Source organism: Saprolegnia parasitica (genome assembly GCF_000151545.1).
Source record: "Saprolegnia parasitica CBS 223.65 unplaced genomic scaffold supercont2.162, whole genome shotgun sequence".
Lineage (NCBI taxonomy): Eukaryota > Oomycota > Saprolegniomycetes > Saprolegniales > Saprolegniaceae > Saprolegnia > Saprolegnia parasitica.
The window spans coordinates 26232-47918 of NW_012156556.1; the positions used below are offsets into that span (position 1 = coordinate 26232).

Sequence of the window (21687 nt, forward strand, 5' to 3'; positions counted from 1 at the left end):
GTCCGTCAAGTCGTCGACTGGGTCTCGGTGCGCGGCGACTGGAGGCGCGGTGTAAAGCTTTGCAGCACCACGACGTCGTTGCTAGCACCCTCCATCTCGCTCCATCGAGAGTACTATGAAGAGGAGTTTCGACCTAAATCAGATCTGCGTGCTAGTTTATAAATACACGTGTGTACATACTATAGGGGTAGGGTTTCTGCGCCGACCGACGGAGAAAGCGTTCAACCTCGTGCACTCGATCGAGGAAGCGAGCGATGGCGTCGACAACGGTAGAAAGAAGGTACTCTGCGATCGTGCTAGCTCATGCTGGGAGTCATGGAACGCAGCAGCATCGGCGTACGGCGTGTGAAGCTAGTACAGGTCAATCGCCCAGAAAAGCATGCATTGCTCGGTCTTTTGTGCTTTATAAATGCAATGCAATGTAGAAGTGCGAGCCGTCGCAAGGCGCAGTCGTGACCGAGGGAGCCTTCGTTCTGCACAAAGCCACGGGGCAATCAACAATTTTTTCGATGGCCCCTTGCAGAGCCCACCAAAGATGATGTTGTCCCGCCTAGTCCATCTCGCTGCATTCTATTCGTACCCGGTGCTTCGTAACAGCATCGGTCGTGCCCAAGGGTCCCTCAAAAGCTTGTATGGACCCTTGGTCGTGCCCGACATTGCGTGGGTCTGTCCCACGCGTTGCGGCGGAACGGGCGTGGCGTCTTTCTCCCTATAAATAGTGTGCGTACACTAAATGCATTTTCACATTTCAAAAAAATATCACTGGCTTTGTAGGCACTACAAAAACACGTTGGTTTTCGCAGCCAATCAGACGCGCGGATCGCGTTGTGTGTCAAAACAAGTCAGTCGAGTGGGGCCGCGATTTGATTGATGGAAGCGAGGGTTACATATCCAAAGTCAATTGGCAGGGCCGAGCTCCTCCCACTGCTCGCTGCGTCAGGGACGGCGCCACCGACTTGTTGTACCATAGCCACTGTATCTATAAGCCGCGCCAACCTTTGCTGGAGAAGATCATGCACACCACCCATCCCCGCTCGTCGTCCCGCCCGCCGTCGCCGTCGCCGCCCGCCGCAATGGCTTCGCTCTTCTACGACGACCTCGACTTCCTCGGCCGGTGCGCACGCATGCATCGCATGCCTCCTCTCATACGTTGCCTGTGGATAGGAGCTACGACGGCGCGATGCCCCGCCTGCACGAGCCGGTACGTCATGGCAACGATAAGCCAGCGACGTTGACGTGTGTCTGTAGGAGCCGCCGCGACGCGCCTACTATGACGAAGCGCCGCGAAGTCTGCCCAAGCCGCGCAAGAACAGCATCGAGATGTTTCTCTCGCAGAGTCCGTCGCAGCACCTCGGCAACGACTTTTTGCGCATGACGCTCGACGAACCGCCGCAGTTTTACCTCAATCCGGAGCTCGCGACGTTTGGTCCGCCGAGTAGCGCCGAGACGACGACGACGACGTCGACGACGGACGCGTGGTACCAGCAGCGGTCGTATGCGCCCGAGCCGGCGCCCATGTACACGGCGTCGTACGCGCCGACGTCGGCGCCGTCGATGCGGTCGCAGCAGCAGTGGTCGTCGCGGCCGTCGCCGCCGCTCCCGAGCTACCCGTCGTCGTTTCGAACGAGTGCGCCCCGGTCCGCGCCGCGCTCGTTCCCGCTCGGGAACCGGACATCGGGGCTCTTTGACTCGCTCAAGTCGCCGCTCAAGCCATGCAAGTTTTATGCCCAAGGCCACTGCCGCATGGGCACCAAATGCAAGTTTGCGCACCAGCTGCCGACGGCGCCGTCGTCGACCGCGTCGTCGGCCGCGTCGTTTGAGGACGAGTACGCGTCGTACCCAAGCTTTCGGCCGACGGGCCACCAGCCGAGCAGCCTCGACCCGTCGTCGCTGCCCGAGCTCTCGCCCAACGTTGCGCTCACCGTCGACGACCTCTTGGGCCGCGTCTACGCCATGGTATCGCACGCATGACCCGTCGCACATGTGTTGTAATAATGCTGCTTCTAGTCGAAGGACCAGAATGGGTGCCGGCTTCTCCAAGAACAGCTCGACGGCCGGTCGGACCTCTGCGACGTGATTTACACGGAGGCCGTCCCGCATCTCGTCGATATGATGGTCGACCCGTTTGGCAACTACCTCTTCCAGAAGCTTCTCGAGCGCGTGACCGACGCGCAGCGGCTCGTGATTGTGCAGCACGTGGCTGCGCACCTCGTCGCCGCCGCGCTCAACTTGCACGGAACGCGGTCGGTGCAAAAGGTGGTCGAGGTCTGTGCGACAGACCGCGCGCTCGCCTCGCTCATCGTCTCGGCGCTCGAGGACGACGCGGTCCGTCTCTGCATCGACTCGAACGGGAACCACGTGATTCAGCGCGCGCTGCAGTTTTTACCGGCCGAGTTTAACCAGTTTGTGTTTGACGCGGTCGCAGCCGACTGCACCGTCGTCGGGACGCACCGCCATGGCTGCTGCGTGCTCCAGCGCTGCGTCGACGCGGCCAACGAGCGCCAAAAGCGCGCGGTGATTGCCCAAGTCGAGCGCCACGCGATGAAGCTCATGCAAGACCCGTACGGCAACTATGTGGTCCAGTACGTCCTCGACGCGTGCCCGAGCGACGAGACGGTCGGCGTCATGGCGAAATGCGTCGGCCACCTCTTTGAGCTCTCGGTCCAAAAGTTTTCGTCCAACGTGGTTGAAAAGTGCCTCGAATTGGCCCCGTACGAGCTGCGCCAGACGTTTGTGAAGGAGCTCATTGCGTCGCCGCGCATGCAGCGCATGCTCCAAGACCAGTTTGCCAACTATGTGGTGCAGCGCGCGCTCTCGGTGGCCTCGGACGAGCACTGCCTCTGCCTCGTGCACGCGATTGCACCCCACTTGCCGTCGATGAAGAACACGTCGGGCGGCCGCCGCATCCAAGCCCGCATCCTCAAACGCTTCCCGCATATGGTCGAGATGGCGATGCTCGGCGAGGCCCTGCCACTCGAGACGCCGCCGCCGCTCTATGGCCGCGTTGCGTAGCCGCCACACTAGTTCCAACATCCTGTATCATTAATACCCGACGTTCTTCTGTGTCGTTGCTGCCCTTGCCCGACGCTGGGTCGGCCATCTCCGGACGTGGGTGTGTCCTCAGTGCGCCCTCTACACAACCATGGCGAGTAACACTGTCGTGATCGCGCTACTGCTGTCGTTGCATGCCACGTCCGAGCCGAGGTGGCATTACGCCGACCGTTGCTACCTCTTTTTGTAGCTGGCTCGTCTACCCAACGCGGCGCGCCATGGCCTCGCCAGGACTTTGGGCGGGGGCTATCTTGGCATTGCCCAGTGCACGCGCCAGCCTCGTGCCACCAGCGACATACTCGGTTCGCATCGACGACCTCGTCCCACGCGCGTCGACCAGCCCATGGACTGCCCATGGCCCAGCCCCCCTGCCCATGGCCCACCATCGTCGTGCTCGCCTGCGCCACCGTTGACATGACCCTGTCAATGAGTTTCCAACAGGTGTGTTTTAAACACATTTGGAATCGGCTGTTGGAAAACCGGCGCGCGTAACGGGCGGTGATGTCACACGTTCTCAGTCGAAGGCCCTCGCTTCGATGCAATACAATGCCTTTGCATACAAACACCAAATAAGAATAAAATAAAAGATGGGACGTGCCCCCTCGAAACTTCGCCACGTGGTGCAGTGGCAACTGGCCCCTTCTTGGCGGCGCGGCTGCGTTTCTTGTCCTTGTTTATTTTAATATATGCGTATTTCTATGGAAAGCAGAAACAAAGTGGATATTAATATAAGACAGTGGATGCATTTTAATACACTGGCTGGCTACTACACGGCGATTGGTGTAATCGGGAGACTCCTCCTCATCTCTTGGACTGCCGCGGGTACAGCGGAAGGACGAGCCCGCCGACGTCGACGACGCCCGAACCCGACCCGCCACGCCGCCGGCGACCTCTGCCGACCCGGACCGAATCGCATACGTCTTCTTCTGCCACGATGGCCAACGACATGGAGTCGCTTCACTTGCCCCGCCTCGACCTTGGCATCTTCAAGAGCAGCTGCCGGTACCTCGAGCGCATTGGCAAGCCTTCGATCCCGTTCCAGCCGCCGGCGTGGGCCCTCCCGGCGTCGCGCAAGCCTGCATCGGTCGCGCTCATCGACGTCTTCAAGCTCAACGAAGTCATTGCGAGTGTGAGCGTCGACACCAAGTCGTACTTTGTGTTTGGCCGCAACGCGCTCGTCTGCGACATCGTCTTGGAGCATTGCTCCATTTCTCGGTACGCGCGCGCCTTCATGATACGATGTATGCTCACGTGGATGCATGTAGCATGCACGCCTGCTTGGTGCACCACAGTGACGGCTCAGCTTACATTGTCGACTTGGGCTCTTGCCACGGCACATTCATGGACGCCGAGAAGCTCGAGCCCCTTCGACCGACCCTCATCACGCACGGCGCCCAACTACGGTACACCCACGACGCTCTTCGCGCGACATGAAGTGGACGATGGCCATGATGTGTAGGTTTGGCGTCTCGTCGCGCTCGTACCGCTTCAAGGTACACACATCGACTATGACAACATTCGGCTAATGGCATCCTCCGTTGTAGACGTTTGAGTCGCGCGAGCAGATTCTGCGCCGCCTCCACGCAACGGTCGGGCTGCACGACGACGAGCGCTTGCTGCAGACGAATACGCTGTTGAACCGCTTCGTGTCGTACCGGCTCGACGTGCCTGCCCAAACGCACCAGTCGGTGGTGCATCCCCACAGTAGGCCTCCCGCGCTGCGAACCGTGACCTCACGTGCTCGTGCAGAGGCCGCGAACCGCGTGGCTTCCAACTCGACCGACACGAACGAAGACACGTCGCAGGTCGAGGACGAGTCGTCGTCGTCGTCGACGTCGTCGCACCGCCACTCGGCCGAGAACCTCGACTCGTTTGCCATGGTCGACATTGCCGAAGAGCCATCGCAGCGGCCGCTCGCGTCAAGGAAGCGCACGCGGCCGCTCTCGGCGACAGACCGGACCAACCAAGTGTTTTTGACGTTCGATATGAAGCGCGTCCAGTTCGTGGTCGACCCGCCGACGATCATTCCGCCGCCGCCGCCGTCGGATGAAGCGTACGATCAGCACGCTCGGAGCCATGTCGTCGCCAATGAGCCTGATGATGTAGCGATGGAGTGTGACGACGACGACGAGTATGCAGCGGCCGTCCCGCCGCTTCTGAACTATGGCCCGATGGGCGACACTCCCATGGACGAGTACATGATGGAGAACCCTTTTGCGACCGTGGCGCCCGACTCGGGTCGCTGTGCGATGCCGCTGAGCCTTCAGTTCCCACTCTGCAGCGACCGCCCGTCCCTCGACTTTGGCCGGCGACGATCGACGATCGGCTAAGACGACGTGTAATATTATATTTCTGTGTTCGACTTGGCAGTGACGCCAGCCGCTGACGACCGCCACAACTGGGAGCGGTCGCTGGCCACTGGATTTTTTGTGCTCCATCCGACGCACCGAGGACTCGGGCCTCCACGCAGAGACTGCAGTGGAGAGGGAATCGAGTAGCATCATTGGCCGACGAGATGGCGGCGGCGACCCTCGATGGCGTAGCGTAGCTATCGCTGTCGCCCACCCGTGTCTACGATCGCATCTGGTTTGGCGCCACGCCGTTCGACAGCGTTGGTTTCACGCACGCAGACTCACTCTCTTTGATACACTCTCCTCGACACACTCTCATCGACGTGGCAGCTCCAGCTCGGAGGCACTTTGCGCAGGTTGGTGCTGGCAACGTATTCGGCGACGAGTCCCGGGCAAGCTTCCACCTTGGCTTCTAGATGGCTTGTGCAAAACTGATGTGTAGCGCGTCAGTGCATGCATGTCCAGTGCGTCGTCCAACACCGGTGGTCCAGCGGTGTACTATCCGATTCGGTCGATGGAACTTTAATCGCAAGGCTAATAGTTTCGACAAGAGGAAATGAATCCCCTTGGGTTCGAATGGGGCTATCGATTCTTCGTGTACCTTCCATCGAAGGTTCAAAAGACGACTGCCCCGTCGAAACTTGACGTGGCCAAGTCGAACGCTGGCCAACGACGTGCCGACTTGAACGACGACGACGTGGTCGAACCTGCCTTTTGATTTGTGCATGATCCGATTGTACCCATCCAGGATACACATCAAGAGCAGGGATATTCGCTTGACGCACATCCACGCCACAATGATTCAAAGAAACAGTGGCCGACAACCATCACGAACACTCAAAAATTGGCGCCAATGACGTTGGCACGGACGGCTCTGGACGCGCGTTGCTGTCTCTGGCTCATCGTTCGTTCGATCTCGCCCATGATGGGCCCACCGCATTGCATGGGCTTGGACAGCGTTTCTCAGGACCAAGCGCCAGACCGGTACCGTAGCGTAGGTTCATGGACGTCCGCATTTCCGCATGGCAGATGCCGATACCAATAGAACTGAAAATACCAGGTGATAGTCGCACGCCATCATCGCCTGCATGGAGCCTGCATGGGCCTACTTGGCCAACATCGACAACCATCAACCAAGGTCCAGTATATCTGTTCTATCGTAGCTATAAGTTCTAAAAGTTGGCGCCCCTCTCGATCGCGTTCACTCTCACGACGACTCTCTTTTCCGAGCGCTCTCCCGTCCGTTGCGATCACTTTCTAGCTGTTAAGTCCGAACCGACTGGCGCACGAACGCGCACTTAACCGAGCGTGGAGCCTTTGTAACTATCCAACGTCCCACTAAGTACCGGTATACGTTGCATTCGAATCGCACTTGTGCGGATCCGAGACACGTCCCACCCTCCCGACCACAAAATTACAATTGTCGAAAGAAGATCATCCTTACAAATACCAAGCTATAAAATAACCATTGAGCACGACGCAGCGGACCAAGCCAGTTTCGTATTAAAAACCGGGCCGGTTCGTGTCACACAAAAAGGGCGGGCTCGTGTCTCTTGGTGTTTGTATGAGAGCGCTGTATTTAATCGCGTGAGTAATAAATTAAAAATTGAGCGGAAGATCGAACCGGAGGTTCAGCCAGTCGCACAGTCTATTTCATTACCCGACGCCGTAGGCCCACCTCGACCCGTCCGATCGAGCAAGGTAGACGCGCTCCCTCCATGAGGTCGACCATGCGAGCGCGGAAGCTCATGGAAGCATGCTACCCTAGGCCTTCCCGTCGACGTACATGAAAAGCCAGTATTCGACTTCCTCTGCCGACCCCCTAGCGACAAGCAGAGCGTAGCGATGCAGAACAGCGATGCGACGCGCCCGTCGGGCCATCGCCGTGCGACCAAGAACTACTTCCAGCTCGAGTCCGACACGAAGCGCCAGAGCATGATGCAAGACGCCAACGACCGGTTTGGCAACCGCCTCTCGATGATGAACGTCTTGCCGCAGCAGGACCAGGCCGAGTTCCAGGACGAGCGCTCGATCGACTACTGCTGTGAAGTGCTGCAGAACAAATTCGGCCTCCAGGACGGGTCGGTCGACAACCAGCGCGAGCACGTGCTCTTGCTGCTGGCCAACTGCGCTGCGCGCGCCGGAACGGGCACGGCCGACACGCAGTATCACGTGCAGCTGCTGCACACCAAGCTCTTTGGCAACTACAAGGAGTGGTGTGGCTTTGTCGGCGTCAAGCCTGTCGCGTACGCCGAGCGCCTCTCGGGCACGCCGCTCACGTCGCCGCTGCACATGGATCTCATGCTCTACTTTCTCATTTGGGGCGAGTCGGCCAACTTGCGCCACATGCCCGAGTGTCTTTGCTACTTGTACCACCAGATGCTCTCGTCGCTCCTCCAGGACGACCAGCACCAAGAGCGCCGTCCCCAACAGTGGTTCCTCCAGGCCGTTGTCCGTCCGATCTGGAAGGAGTGCTCGGTCATGCAGAAGAAGAACTCGCTCGGGCTCCACTACGAGCACACCAAGGTCCGCAACTACGACGACATCAACGAGTTTTTCTGGAAGAAGGGCTGCCTCAAAATTGCGATCGACCAAGTTGCGCAGACGATCCACAAGACGCACGGCAAGACCTTTTTCGAGCACCGGTCCATCTTTACGCTCATCCTCAACTACTACCGCATCTTCCACTTCAACATCATGTTCCTCATCGGGCTCGCGGTCATCAACTACGTGGTCACGATCTCGCCGAACGGTGGCAAGTCGGGTTTCGACCAGTTTAGCACCATGGGCAAGGTCGTCTCGCCGTACTCGACGCGCGAAGTCAAGAAGGCGGGCGTCGTCTTCATTGGATCGCACGCGATCCTGAACGCGTTCAAGTGCTTCCTCGAAGTCGGCCATGGCTGGAACCTCCTCGTGGACCGCCGGTCGACGTCGGCGACGTCGTCCAAGTCGATGACGTACGGTCTTGCGCTCACGCTGCGCTTGATTTGGAACCTCGGCTTTTCGGTCTCTTTGGTCTCATGGCGGTCTCGGCTGTCCCATCGGCTGGCGCGACCGACATTCTTGCCAACCTGTCGCTGGCCTCGCTCGTGTACATTGCGCCCGGTGCGCTCATTCTGATCTCGCAGTCGATCGCGCCGGGCCCGACGCGGACGCTCGGCTCGAAGTTTATCCGCGAAGGCGACTCGTGCTACACGGGCCGGCACATGGCGCCGCCGCTCTCGTACCGCCTCAAGTATGGTCTCTTTTGGATTGTTCTCTGGGTGGCCAAGACGGCCGTGTCGTACTGGGTGCTTATCTCGCCGCTCATGCTCGTGTCGCTCGCGATCTACGAAATGAAGCTCACGTACAACTCGCCGATCTCGTCGTTCCACAACATGGGCATCATTGTCGCGCTCTGGGCGCCGGTCGTCTTCATCTTCAACTACGACACGCAGATCTACTTCACGATCTTGCAGGCGCTCATTGGCTGGGTCAAGGGCGCGATCATGAAGGCGGGCGAGATCCACGGTATCGAGAACCTCTCGAAGGCCTTCCGCGTTGCGCCGCAGCTGTTCGACCAGAAGGTGGTGACGGTCCTCGCGCGCTCGACGGACGCGGCCGAGATGGGCGATCAGGCCTCGCGTGGCAGCGTCAGCGCGGTCTACCAGTCGCAGATGATGCTCCGCTTTGTCGTGGTGTGGAACGAAATCGTCAACTCGTTCCGCGAAGGCGACTTGGTCGATGACAAGGAGGCGGCCATCTTGCAGTACGACATTCAGAACACGGGCGAAGTCTTTGAGCCTGTCTTCCTCTCAGCTGGCAAGCTCGGCGAGGCCATGACGTATGCGATGAAGCTCGGGAAGGGCGGCCGCGGCGACTCGGAGCTCCGCATCCAGCTCGTCAAGAACGACTGCCTCTCGGCCGTCAAGTCGTTTTTCAACGCGTCGATGTATGTCATGGAGGCGCTCCTCGGCAACGACGACGTCGAGGTGCTCGAGGCCTTCCGCATGATGGAGCAGTGCGCTTGCGACGGCGCGTTTCTCCAGTCGTTTGACGTCGGGTCGCTCTTGCACGTGCGCACGATGGCGATCGACTTTTTGGAGGCTGTCCTCGACTTGCCCGACCCCGACACGCCGTCGCCGGTGTTGCCGGACACGGCTGTGCACCCTATGGGCATCATCCGCAACTTCGTGGCCAAGACGGAGAACCTCTTCAACGCGCTGCGCCAGTTTTGCCGCAACCAAGCGATTGGCGGCAAGTTTGCCAACGTCAACTTTGTGCAGCCGGCCAACTCGTACGTGTACGCGTCGCGTGGGCTCGTGAACCTCTTCCACAGCGACACGGCCATGGGTGCGGCGACGCGCGCGTACCTCCTCATGTCGCTCGACAAGCCGGACGCGATGCCCAAGTGCGCCGAGGCCCAGCGCCGCCTCGGTTTCTTTATGAAGTCGCTCTTGATGGACATTCCGCAGCTGCGCGCGATCCGTGACATGCGCTCGTTCTCGGTCGTGACGCCGTTTTACAGCGAGGGTGTCATTTACTCGCTCGACGAGCTCAACAACCCGCTCGAGAACCACCCGATCTTCAACAAGGGCGAGGAAGTCAAGAAGAACATTTCGATCCTCAAGTACCTCATTACGATCCACCCGGAAGAGTGGGAGAACTTTTTGGAGCGCATTGACGTGTCGTCGGTCGAGGCCGCGATCAAGCAGTTTCCGATGGAGATTCGTCTCTGGGCGTCGTACCGCGGCCAAACGCTCTCGCGCACGGTGCAGGGCATGATGCTCTACGAAGACGCGATCAAGATTCTGCACTGGCTCGAGATTGGGTCGAGCGCGCACCGCACGCCCGAGCAAAAGCAGCAGCAGCTCGAAGACATGGTCCGCCTCAAGTTTTCGTACATTTGCGGCTGCCAAGTCTACGGCAAGCACCGCGCCGAGAACATGCAGCAGGCCAACGATATTGACTTTTTGCTGCAGACGTACCCCAACTTGCGCGTCGCGTACGTCGACACGATTCCAACGAGCAACGGCAACCGCTTTGACACGGTGCTCATCAAGGCCGAGCAGGACGAGATTGTTGAAGTGTACCGCTACGAGCTGCCCGGTGACCCGATCCTCGGCGAAGGCAAGCCCGAGAACCAGAACAACGCGCTGCAGTTTACGCGCGGCGAGTTCCTCCAGACGATCGACATGAACCAGCAGCACTACTTTGAAGAGTGCCTCAAGATGCCGCAGCTGCTCGTGACGGCCGACATGCACCCGTCCAAGAAGCCGGTCAGCATCATCGGTATGCGCGAGCACATCTTTACGGGCAACGCGTCGTCGCTCTCCAAGTTCAAGTCGTGGCAGGAGCTCGTGTTTGTGACGCTCAGCCAGCGCGTGCTCGCCGACCCGCTCTACGTGCGCATGCACTATGGCCATCCCGATATCTTCGACAAGGTCATGTGCCTCACGCGCGGCGGTGTCTCGAAGGCGTCCAAGGGTATCAACTTGTCGGAAGATGTCTTTGCCGGTTTCAACACGACGCTGCGCGGCGGTGTCGTCACGCACGTCGAGTTCATGCAGTGCGGCAAGGGTCGTGATGTGGCCATGTCGCAAATTTCGATGTTCGAGGGCAAGCTTGCCAACGGGGCCGGCGAGACGTCTCTGGCGCGCGAGGCGTACCGCATGGGCGCCTTCATGGACTTCTTCCGGCTCAACTCGATGTACTACTCGCACACGGGCTTCTACTTTGCGACGTGGATGACGATCGTGACGTCGTTTGTGTACATTTACTCGAAGGTCTACCTCGCGCTCTCGGGCGTGCAGGAGCAGATTGTCGAGAAGATGAACTCTACGTTTATCATCCGCAACAACTCGATCTACGGCTTTGACGACCGCGCGTACTACGATCTCGCCAACGTCATGAACACGCAGTACTTCATCCAGGCCGGTCTCTTCCTCACGCTGCCGCTCATTTGCGTCTACTTTTCCGAAATGGGTCTCTGGCGCGGCTTCCTCAAGTTTGTCAACATGGTGCTTACGGGTGGTCCGGCGTTTTTCGTCTTTCAAGTCGGCACGACTATGCACTACTTTGACTACAACATTATCCACGGCAACGCCAAGTACCAAGCGACGGGTCGTGGCTTCAAGATTACGCGCGAGACGTTTGTGCTGCTCTACAAAGCGTACGCCAACTCGCACTACCGCAAGGCGTGGGAGCTCGTCGGCCTCTGTTTTGTGTACTGGGCGTATGGCGAGTTTACGCTCGGCAACCGCGACCAAGTGGCCGGCGATCCGACCAACATGTTTGCCAACAAGTACAAGGACACGTCCCAAGCGTACGGCACGCAGACGTTTGCGATCTGGTCGATTTCGGTGCTCTGGCTGCTCTCGCCCTTCATCTTCAACGCCGACGGTCTCGACTACGAAAAGTCCAAGGCCGACATCACCGCGTGGTGCAAGTGGATGTTTATGCAAGAGTCGGACACGGACATTGACAAGGTGCACACGGGCGGCTGGATCAGCTGGTGGAAGGGCGACCAGCAGCAGATGCACGGGTCGGCCATGATTGCGCGCTTTACAGTCGTCATTCGCGAGTCGCGCCACTTCTTGCTCATGTGGTACGTCATTACGCTCAAGCACGAACCCGCCAAGATTGCGCTCGTGCTCGCGGCCGTCGGCGCGTCGCTCGTCCTCCTCGGTGTCGCCCACGGTGTCGGCATGGGCATGCGCGGTGCGTCGCCCGTGGCGCGCGCGGCCGTCTACTTCTTCCTCGTCGTCGCGCTCTCGACGGCGTACCTGGTGGTTGCGTCGACGGTGCTCTTTGCCAAGGACAAGGACGGCAACGCGGACCCGGAGGCGTGGGAGAAGAGTCTGAGCATCTTCTTTGGGTACATTGCGGGCCTGTACGGCATCAACGAGATGTTCCGCGTCTTCAACTTCCAGGCCGGCGGCGTTGCGGGGATTGTCGTCTTTCAGCAGCTCGCGTTCCTCTTCGACTTTGTCTTCGGCGCGTGCCTCCTCATCCCGCTCATGATTCTGAGTTGCATCCCGTTCATGAACGCGATCCAGACGCGTATGATGTACAACGAAGGCTTCTCGAAAGTGCTCTCGGCGTCGTCGCAGCACGCGTTCTCGCTGGCGGCGGCCATTGGTGGCGCGACGGGCTTTTCGTCGGGCTGGCTCTTGTACCTCCTCACGACGCTCGACATGTCGCCGGGCTACATTAGCTACCTCTCGACGTACAAGATTGCGGTCAGCACGGGCTCGGGCTCGACGACCTACATGGTGATTGCCGCCATGGTGGGCGGTTCGGTGCTCGCGGGTGCGTTTGGCTTTTTCCTTGGTCGCCGCATGACGCTTGTGATTGCGGGTCTCCTCTCGGGCTGCGGCTGCTTGGCGCTGAGCATCATTCCGTCGGTCACGTCGAGCTCGGCCAAGCTCATGCTCATGCTCGGTGTCGTGCTCATGGGCGTCGCGCTCGGCATCCTCCTCCCGACGGTCACGTGCTACATTTACGAGATCTCGACCGCCGACATGCGTGGCAAGACGATGCTGCCGCTCGCGTTTACCTTTGTCGTTGGCACGGCGTTCGCGTCGTGGTACTCTGCGGGCGAGATTGGCTGGGTCTGGCAGGCGTTTTGGTGCGCGGTCATCCTCGCGATCATGACGCCGATGATGAACATGTTTCCCGAGTCGCCGCAGTGGGTTCTTGAGCGCAAGGGCGTCGAAGAGTGCGAAGCCGCTCTCGGCATTTTGCGTCAAAAGCCCGACAACGCGGACGAGCTCCGCGAGATGCGCGAAGAGAAGAAGGAGGCGGCGGAAGCGGCGGCGGGAGGCGGCATGTACAAGTTTGTGGTCGCGTTGTTGCTGACGATCATCTTGTCGCTCTCGACCAACTCGCTCAACATTTTCGTGGGCAAGACGTTCAACGGCTTTGCGGACAACAACCACATGTTCACCAACTGTGTCGTCATTGAAGCGTTTGGTGTGCTCATCAGCTTCTTCCTCATTGAGAAGACGCCGCACAAGAACTTGCTCTCGTTTACGCTGCTCGCGGTGGCGCTCTTTGCCGGCTTTCTCGGCGCCGACGACAAGTTTGTCATCATCAAGCTGGAGAATGGCAACCGCAAGCTCATCTTGAGCCTCGTCATGTCGTTCCTCTACTTTTTCAAGGGTCTCGGCCTTACGTCGGTGCTCTGGGTCAACATTGCGGGTCTCTTCCACACAAGCGGCCGGTTCCTCGCGGTGCCCTTTCTGTACATTGTGTTCTTCGGCCTCAACGCGGCGTCGCTCCAGCTGCGCCTCAACAAGCAGACCGAGACGGCGTACCTCTGGCTCTTTGCGCTGGCGGGCTGCTGCCTCCTCGCCGTCTTCTTTGTCATTGTCGCGGGCTCGCGCGCGTCGAGCGGCCTCATGTGCACCCGCGACGAGATGCGCAAGGACAAGAAGCGCACGGAGCGCCGCCGCAGCTCGCGCCACTCGCGCACGCCCGGTAGCTTTGGCCGCGGCCGTCACTCGCGGTCACGCTCCAAGTCGAACGCCAACAGCTACCACCTCGTGCACTCGCCCGCGAACGGCGGCCAGCACGTTTAAGCAGCCACTGTGTTTTTTGATATCACTCGTTTATACATGCACATTTGCCCAACACGTTTTCTCTTGTACGCAAGACGATCGGAGGACGACGCACTTTGGAGTAGCCTTTCTCGTCGCGGTCGAATCCCCAGAGCTAGTCATGCCCTTGTTTTCACTATCGAATCTCGACTCAACCTCTCGTCGCCGTCGAATCCCGGAGAGCCAATCATGCCCTCTTTACTACTGACGCTCGACTCCACGGTGCTGTACACTCGCACGACTCTATACGTCCGTCCTAGCTTCTACTTGTGCGAAGCACGCGTCATGAAGTCCCTGATGGGGTCACAAGTCGTCGACTGGCACGACCAACCTGTCACAAGACCACGGTCCACGACTCGAACGCTCGTGCCATGCGATCGATGTCAAGCACAAGGTGGTTCTCGTAGTGTACACAGATTCTTTGGTTTAGAAACTATCGACTTCACGCGCAGTTGATGCGGTCGGATCGGTCCGTGGCCTCGAGAAATTCTTTCCAGACGACGGGAAACAAATCGGTGACGTCGTGCTGCACGGTCTTTTGCGCGCTGGCGTTGCCATCGCAGCTCGCGAGCCGCACCGATGCGACGTACGTCACAAACGCTTTGCCGAGGTCGCAGTAGGCCTGCGCGTCTGCGTCTGCGAGCTGAAGCCAATTCGTAATCGCGACAAACCGCTTCTCGAGCTGCTTGTGCGTCAGTGCGAGCGCTTCGTCCGGCGTCATTTCTTCTTTTGCCCAGCACCGCGACCAGGAACGACTTGGCCTTCTCGCGGATCGCGCGCAAACTCACGTACCACGCCGTCTTGTACTTTGGAGGCCAATGACCGCACCCGAGCCATCCACATACAAGTTGACCTTGCCTTCGGTCTGGTAGCCGGTCTTGATGGCGCTCAGCACGGCCTTGAACTCGGCGCCCGTGTACGGCACCACGTCGAACTGCACGGTGCGGACGCCGCAGTAGCGCGCCAGCGCATACCCGAGCAGCGGGTTCATGCAAATCTCGACGCCGTCCTGCGACCCGAGCGTCGGGAATGAAAAGCCAAAGAGCACGGGCGTGTCGTCGGGCACGGCAAGAAGCTCGACGTGCTGGTGGTTGGGGCAAAGCAGCTCAAACGACGCCGTGAGCCGTGTCTGCCATAAAAACTCGCAAAAGATCGAGCGCTTCGCGGGCGAGAGTCCCTCGAGCATGCGCAACAGACCGTACGCGACGGGGCGCGCGCCCGCAAATGGATTTTGGCCGTTGGGCGAGCCGACCGCGATCGCCTTTTCAATGTCGGACGTGGTTGAAATCGCCATGTGCACGTTCTTGGAGCCAACAAGGTAGACAAACGACCCGTCGGCCTTCTTGAGGACGGCGAGGTGGGCCGCCTCGCCGTTCTCCTTCACGGTCGAGATGACCGATTCCGTCTCGGTCGCGGGTTTTGTAAAGTACTTTGAGAGCGCTTCCGAGGCAATCGAAGCGGCGGCTTGCGTGGTGTCGCCGGCGCTGAGCTCGCCGTCGTCTTCGTGGCCCGTAAACTTGGGGTACGCCCGCACGAGAGGAAAGTACGCGGTTGTCGCTGCGTCCAGCGCCCACTTGGCCACGTAGTTGCCGCGCGGGTAGTACTTGCGCGCGTACTCGTCGCCGTTGTAGATGGCGTCGTCGGGCCGGCCGCGCGCGGCGACGCGGATGTCAATGCCCACAAGGCCTTCCAAGAAAGGCAGCATCGGGCGCTCCGTGGCCATTGCAATCGGTGACGCGATCGCCTTCTCGACGTGCTCGGCCCACTCGGCGCTCCACTTGAGCACCATGTCGCGGAACGGCAATGGCGCGCCGTCGGGCCCCGCGTGGCGGCTGCGCATGTAGGCGCGGATCTGCTCGAGCCTACGGGATGCGCTTAGGTGGATGCTGGCAGCGCATGATGGGCGTACCCGCGCGTGTAGTGGATCGCATGCTCGGAAGGCGCGTCCATGAGGAGGGCTTCCACGACGCGGAGGAGCGCGGGCGAGAGGCTCGTGTGCGTCGGCGCAAACATCGAAAAAGGCAAAGTGACCGCGACCTTGCAAATCGTCTATCCGGATAGACCATCACTCGCGCCCGATCCTTATCCGGACAATCGCGCGCCGAGTGATGTTGTGTCCGAAGCGCGGGTGGTCGCAAGGGCACTGTCAGCCTTGAATTGAGCTTCAAGTAAGTGAGCTTTTGTACCAGAGCAACTGTGCTGGCATCGCCGAAAGCGACGGTCTCCGGTCCTTTGCCGCTCCACATAAACCATGGACCTGGCATGGTTCAGCAGCATCTGGAGTAGTTGACGCTTTGACGACAAAGCTCATCAGCTGTAGAGGGTAGGAGTGCGGGACAACGCGTCTGACATAAAGATCGGATGCACCAGACAGACCCATGACCCTTGATGCCCCGCTGCTGCTGGCAAGATTTTTACCGCTGGAAATTATCGATCCAATTGAGTTTGATAGTCGGAGAGCGTGAGAATGGAAGATGTACGACGCGGCGACGCCACGCCAGTTCAGCTACACTAGCGAGAGAGTGCGTTGGAGGTTGAGAGGATCGTGAGGATGGCTTATGACGCAACGACAGTCCATGCGTCGACTCTAGAGGCCGTCACTAGCATCGCAGAGATCTTCGACGAGCGCATCGCTGAAGAGCGAGATGGTACAAGTGCTCTGCGTGTGCAAACTCAACCTCGAGCGTTGCAGCGTCGCGAGGCTCGTCTCTCGGTCATCTCGTGCACCAGTCGACAAGACCAACGCACGTGACAAATGCGCTCACATCGGCCAAGCAAGGTTGACACTGAAGCAGTGCATGACGCTGAACCTCTGGCGTTGCCGGTGCGATGATGGGGACGCCAACAGTGCTGCAACGAAGCTAAATCCTGGGTCTAATGTACGTGACGATGCGCTTCATTCATTCGCTTTGCACTAGTGCTGTGCGGTAATACATTGAACGACCTACGTGCTTGAACGCTACGACTAACTGGTTTTACGAGGCACGCGTCGAAAGATACTCATAGATGTCCTTGTGGCCATGGGCTAGTGCTGCCTCGCACGTGCGCGCGCTGTAGCCTTCGCTGCGATGTGTCACGAGGAATCGAACCACATCCAAGTGACCATTGAGCGCCGCGCGGTCGACGGCGCCACGGGTTGCTCCGTACGTTCGCTTCTCGTGCAGAAAGACCACGATCGCCAAATGCCCGTTGGCGGCGGCGCCATCGAGGGCTGCGACCGTTGCCCCTTCGCGGCGTCGTGTGTGGAGGTATTGAACGACGGTCAAGTGCCCTTCGGATGCTGCGCCATCCATCGCGCGCGTCGAGCCGACCACGTCCGTGTGGTCAGTAATATGCTCCACGACGTGCAAGTGACCCTGTCGCGCCGCAAGGTCAAGAGCGTGCCCTGTAAGGCCACTGTACCCGTTGGCGAGGAAGAATGTAAGCGTCGCGAGGCTGCCGCGCAGTGCGGCGAGGTCGAGGAGGTGGTCGCACGACGATTCGAGGCGATAGTGGGCGTGGACAAAGCGAGCAATGTCGACGCGGTCGGCGTACGCTGCGTGGTACAGCACCATGTAGCGCATGGGCGGCGCGTCACGAAGAACGGATAGAAGGCGAGAGGTGCCGACGGCTGCGTACCAAGGCGCCAGCGCGGCGTCGACCGCATGCAGTTGCGGGAGGAGCTTGGTGGCGATGTCGCCGCCGATGAGGCGGTCGCAGTCGGCCTCGGTGAAGACGCGGAAGCGCAGCACGTCTTCGATGACGCCATCTTGGTACGAAGCGAGAAGCGCAAAGAGGTCGGCTGACCGCAGCACGCCCGAGCTCGCCACCGTCATGACACTTGGAATCTGCATGGCGTCCGCCAGCACCACAAGAAGACCATCACTCATGCGATGAAAAATCCGGTAAAATTAATTAACTGTAAATGCAAATCTAAAAGATCGCTATTGGACGGGCGTTGTGGCACTCACGCGGAGGCACTCGTCGCTGTGCATGGCGAGTGGCGGCGGCGTCTGCGGCGAGCTCGGGGCGGTGAATCGCTGACGCATGGCCTTGGCGATCAGTGCGATTCCCACAACGGCGGCCACACACCCGGCAATCGCAAGAGCTGCGCCGGGCCCCATGCTGCCGGAGGTAGTGTCGGCGCCGTCGGCCAGCGCTCGGAGGCTGGTCTTCGTTGCCTGGGTGTCGACCGTCGCGGGCGTGGCGGCCGTCACGAGAGTAAGAATAAGAAGCAGGGCGAGCTGAACCAAGTGCATGCTGCAGAGGTGGCAAATTGGAAAGTGATCAAGTGAGAAAACGGCATGCAGGAAATCTTTTGGTGGCATCCGACCTGTCTCGTCCAATCATAGGCCGTGATTTCGGCTGTCCCAATCGGTGACACTGAAATGGCACACATTTCAGCCAATCAGGTGCAGGATGTCGATCCAGTGCGAAGGCCAGAAGCATCCGCTGCGTTCCGTCGACGTCGGTCGTGTGGCCGCTAGTGTAGCTACTACCCACAACTCGCGGAATCGGAGCGTTGGTTATATCAGCCAAGGTTGCAAAGCGCCTTTTGGGCCGTCTTGGCACCCAAGCTTTCTCGCCCGAGAGCTACTCACGCGGCCCAGACGGGCGGCGCCTCTTCAAGGTGGCGGAGATGGCATGGCCAAGGGACACTTTTGGTGCAGAGTGGCAGTCAACGTAGTTGTCACTAGACGCCACCGAAGCGGGTGGCGCCGACCAGCGGTCCCCCAGTGGCGTGCGGCCTGCGACTTTCCATATTTTGTACACGATGCCTGCGACGTTTCGCAGTGTTTTCACATTTCGTGGGCACGAAATCGATTTTTAAAATTTGCATTTTGGGCTGTCTTTGATTTCGTTTGATTTGCTTCTTGTCGCTGGTTGTTCAAGTCACCGGCGCTGTATTGGCAGGCAAGCGCTTCTCGATGAGGCAGTAGCGGTTTCGCGCTTCCTCCCGCGCGATGCCACCGAGCAGGGGACGGAAGCAATCATGAGAAAGGGAATCTCCTGCTGCTCGTGCTCAAGGAACCCGTCGTTTGGCTCGAGGTCATTCCATGCATACATAACTCGGCGAACGTGAGCTGTCTACTGGTCGTCGACGCAGTTGGCGTTTTGTAGTTTAACCTTTCATCAGTGGCGCACTTGCTACGCTGCATGTCGTTCGACGCATCGAAAGACGCGATGGTTCTGTTCGATCGTTCGGAATGAGCGCTTTCGGCGTTCAAAATTCTCGTAGTTCGCACCACTGACAAGGCTGTCGCAGGTTCGTGGCTGCGTTGCTCGAAAGCAGCACGTGCAGCACGTACATATGTTTTACAACTGATGTGTGTACATAAATGTCTTCTAATCTTTTTTCCAATGATAGGAACGATTGCCAATCGTCCAGGCACTCGATGGCGGCGGAAACAAAGGCAATGGCCAAAACGTTCGCAGGATTCGACCCATGGAATGCACTGGCCTTGTGTCTGCGGGCGCGAACCCTGCTTGGCCACCCTACCGCAGCCAAAGTACTAGTAGCTCTCCAGCTCAAACCTCCAGACGAATAGCACCGAAACACTCAGTCCATGCATGTACTGTAGAGTACAGCTTGAGCACCAATACGGCGTGTGAAAGCAAGATGCCACCAATGTGGTCGCGGGTGGGCTGCACTACTTATATATATGAACGTGTTTCGCGTTATCTTCGTTGTTACAAAGAGTTCGCATACGTAGAGACTAGCAATCTCCTTCTTCATTCGCTCGCCGGGCCGTGGCTGCGCAGGCGGCGGCGCGGGGGCTCGACTTGTTCTTCTGTAGTCGCGCGGGGACGCTTGTGGCCGCGGGTGAGGCCCATGATGACAAGCTCCGTGGATTCTTTCCAGGCTTCGCGATTGGCGGCAAAGCTACGCAGTCTGTTGAGGTCCTCGAGAGACGCCAGCGACTGAGGCAGCGTCAACGACTGGAGGTCGCGGTGTAGGACGATCGGCAACGTGATCTTGGTGCGGCCTAAAAATTGCTAGTCTCGCAAAGGACTGACACAGGCGGTCGACGACAGGGTCGACCGCCTGCGAGGAGAGACGCCCCATCATAGATGCGGCGCCGCTCACTCTGGGACGGAGTCACCCGAACCCACCTACACTACTTACCTTTTAAAAGTCCAAACTAGCAAACGGTAGTCCAATCGTAGACACTATAGGGTAATCCATGTAGCGCAAACGGGAGGTTAGGAGGAGGCTAGTGTCCGGAGTCAACGTCAGGTGAGCGGGGCGCTGGGCGGTGCTTGCAAACGCGTCCAAGCGACAACGCCAACACCTCGACACCTGCTTGACATAATTCATGTAGTACGCTTGTATGGGCAAGAGCCTTTCTCGGAAGGAGTTGGATCGTGGATGCTTGCAACTTGCCACTGTATTTCGGTGTTCACCATCGGCAGGGGTAGGGCTGGGGTCTCCTCGCTTTCCGAGCCTTGTAGGACTCGGCCACACGACCAATGGGTATGTATGCTCTACTGCCTACCAAGAGCGTGTGAGCCGTGTACAGTACTTTAGTAAGGCACGCCTGGACTTCACTGGCCAAGCGTCCATTGTAGCAAGCTGGTATCCGATATAGCTAACCCTTGCCGGTGCAGGCGCTATCATTGGGCTCATCGAAGTTGGTGTTGGACCAGCTTGTAGCACGACCACAGCGCACGCTTCTGTCTTCCGCGTGTACACTCGCATGCTCTGCTATCGTTTTTACGTCAATTGGAAAGGCCACGCCTTTACGACAACTTCCGCTCGACCTAAATTTAACTCAGTCCCATTTCTGCTGCCGTTGCCATGAAGAGCGCTGCGATCCTGCCACCGACGCACACCGCGGGCGACGACATCATTGACGGTACGCCGTGGTGCCTTCGTCTCGCTGCAATGGCGCTGGACGGTTCAACCGTAGAGGACAAGGGCGCGATTGTGCTGGCGACGCTCGAGCTGCGCCCACTCGAGCACGCCCGCGACGACGTCGCCGCCGCCTTGCGCTCCATCGACGACGCCGACTGGTACGTCCAATACGAGGCGATCGAGACCTTTCGCCGGGCACTCGTGCACCACGCGCCGACCGCGGGCCCGCACCTCGGCGACGTCCTCGCCATCTTCTCGGCCGCGAGTCTCAACCTCCGGTCCGCCACGAGCAAGAACGCACTCCTTGCGCTCGCCGAGTGCTTTGAGTTTGGCGACGTGACCGCGCTGCCGCTCCTCCATGTCGTCCAAGCGCTCATGAAGCGCGCCGCGTGCGAAAAGAAATTCCTCCGCGACGCAGCCACGCTCGCGATCGCCAAGCTCACGACGCACGCGCCGACGTGGCCCGTCCTTGTGGCGCTCGCGGCCTACTCGTCGAGCAAGAGCGCCAAGCTCGTCACCGCCGCGTGCAATGGCACGGTACGTCTCATGGTATCTGCAATTATAGGCCCTCTCAGTTCGGATATCCTGTAGATGCTCTGCTTGCTCCAAATGCAAGTTGACGCTGCAATCTTGAACCCGACGCAGGTAAGACGCGTCTCGTAGCGTTGCATGCCCTTGACACTGTCCTTCTAGATCATCGAGGTGCTGCCGGCGCTCGCTCGGTTCCGCAACGGCAAGGACGCCAAGGCCCGCGAAGATGCGCTCGTGGGCTTGAACGTCGTCGCGTCGTTTGCCGGCGGCAGCGATATCTTTGAGAAGCTCGTGAGCACCGCAATTGCCGACAAGGTCGCCGCCACCAAGGTCCTCCAGG

General features: G+C 59.3%; 7 protein-coding genes across 7 annotated transcripts; 4 read left to right on the forward strand and 3 right to left on the reverse strand.

Moving 5' to 3' along the window:
- Window positions 1–847: 847 nt before the first annotated feature.
- Window positions 848–3012, forward strand: SPRG_15362 (hypothetical protein; the record flags this gene model as incomplete). The annotated part of the gene is made up of 4 exons (XM_012354450.1): window positions 848–1114; window positions 1165–1201; window positions 1249–1956; window positions 2008–3012. The coding sequence occupies exons 1-4, from the start codon at window positions 1014–1016 to the stop codon at window positions 3010–3012; spliced, it is 1851 nt and encodes a 616-aa protein (XP_012209840.1). The 5' UTR covers window positions 848–1013.
- An 825-nt stretch (window positions 3013–3837) lies between these two features.
- On the forward strand, window positions 3838–5419 carry SPRG_15363 (hypothetical protein). Its single transcript, XM_012354451.1, has 4 exons — window positions 3838–4266; window positions 4317–4454; window positions 4511–4544; window positions 4596–5419. Exons 1-4 carry the CDS (start codon window positions 3986–3988, stop codon window positions 5379–5381), a joined length of 1239 nt encoding a protein of 412 aa, XP_012209841.1. The 5' UTR covers window positions 3838–3985; the 3' UTR covers window positions 5382–5419.
- Window positions 5420–7247: 1828 nt separating this feature from the next.
- SPRG_15364 (hypothetical protein) lies at window positions 7248–13963 on the forward strand (the record flags this gene model as incomplete). Its single annotated transcript, XM_012354452.1, has 2 exons — window positions 7248–8408; window positions 8531–13963. The coding sequence occupies 2 exons, from the start codon at window positions 7248–7250 to the stop codon at window positions 13961–13963; spliced, it is 6594 nt and encodes a 2197-aa protein (XP_012209842.1).
- A 460-nt stretch (window positions 13964–14423) lies between these two features.
- SPRG_15365 (hypothetical protein) lies at window positions 14424–15994 on the reverse strand (the record flags this gene model as incomplete). The annotated part of the gene is made up of 3 exons (XM_012354453.1): window positions 14424–14764; window positions 14810–15843; window positions 15891–15994. The coding sequence occupies 3 exons, from the start codon at window positions 15992–15994 to the stop codon at window positions 14424–14426; spliced, it is 1479 nt and encodes a 492-aa protein (XP_012209843.1).
- A 962-nt stretch (window positions 15995–16956) lies between these two features.
- On the reverse strand, window positions 16957–17814 carry SPRG_15366 (hypothetical protein; the record flags this gene model as incomplete). Its single annotated transcript, XM_012354454.1, has 1 exon — window positions 16957–17814. The coding sequence occupies one exon, from the start codon at window positions 17812–17814 to the stop codon at window positions 16957–16959; it is 858 nt and encodes a 285-aa protein (XP_012209844.1).
- A 90-nt stretch (window positions 17815–17904) lies between these two features.
- Window positions 17905–18219, reverse strand: SPRG_15367 (hypothetical protein; the record flags this gene model as incomplete). Its single annotated transcript, XM_012354455.1, has 1 exon — window positions 17905–18219. One exon carries the CDS (start codon window positions 18217–18219, stop codon window positions 17905–17907), a length of 315 nt encoding a protein of 104 aa, XP_012209845.1.
- Window positions 18220–20759: 2540 nt separating this feature from the next.
- Window positions 20760–21479, forward strand: SPRG_15368 (hypothetical protein; the record flags this gene model as incomplete). Its single annotated transcript, XM_012354456.1, has 3 exons — window positions 20760–20817; window positions 20872–21353; window positions 21408–21479. 3 exons carry the CDS (start codon window positions 20760–20762, stop codon window positions 21477–21479), a joined length of 612 nt encoding a protein of 203 aa, XP_012209846.1.
- Window positions 21480–21687: the final 208 nt, after the last annotated feature.

Coding starts and splice junctions, on each gene's coding strand:
- SPRG_15363 (XM_012354451.1), top strand. CDS start 3,986: ATGGCCAACGACATGGAGTCGCTTCACTTGCCCCGCCTCGACCTTGGC. Junction 4,267..4,316: donor GAGCATTGCTCCATTTCTCG/GTACGCGCGCGC, acceptor GGATGCATGTAG/CATGCACGCCTGCTTGGTGC. Junction 4,545..4,595: donor CGCGCTCGTACCGCTTCAAG/GTACACACATCG, acceptor CCTCCGTTGTAG/ACGTTTGAGTCGCGCGAGCA.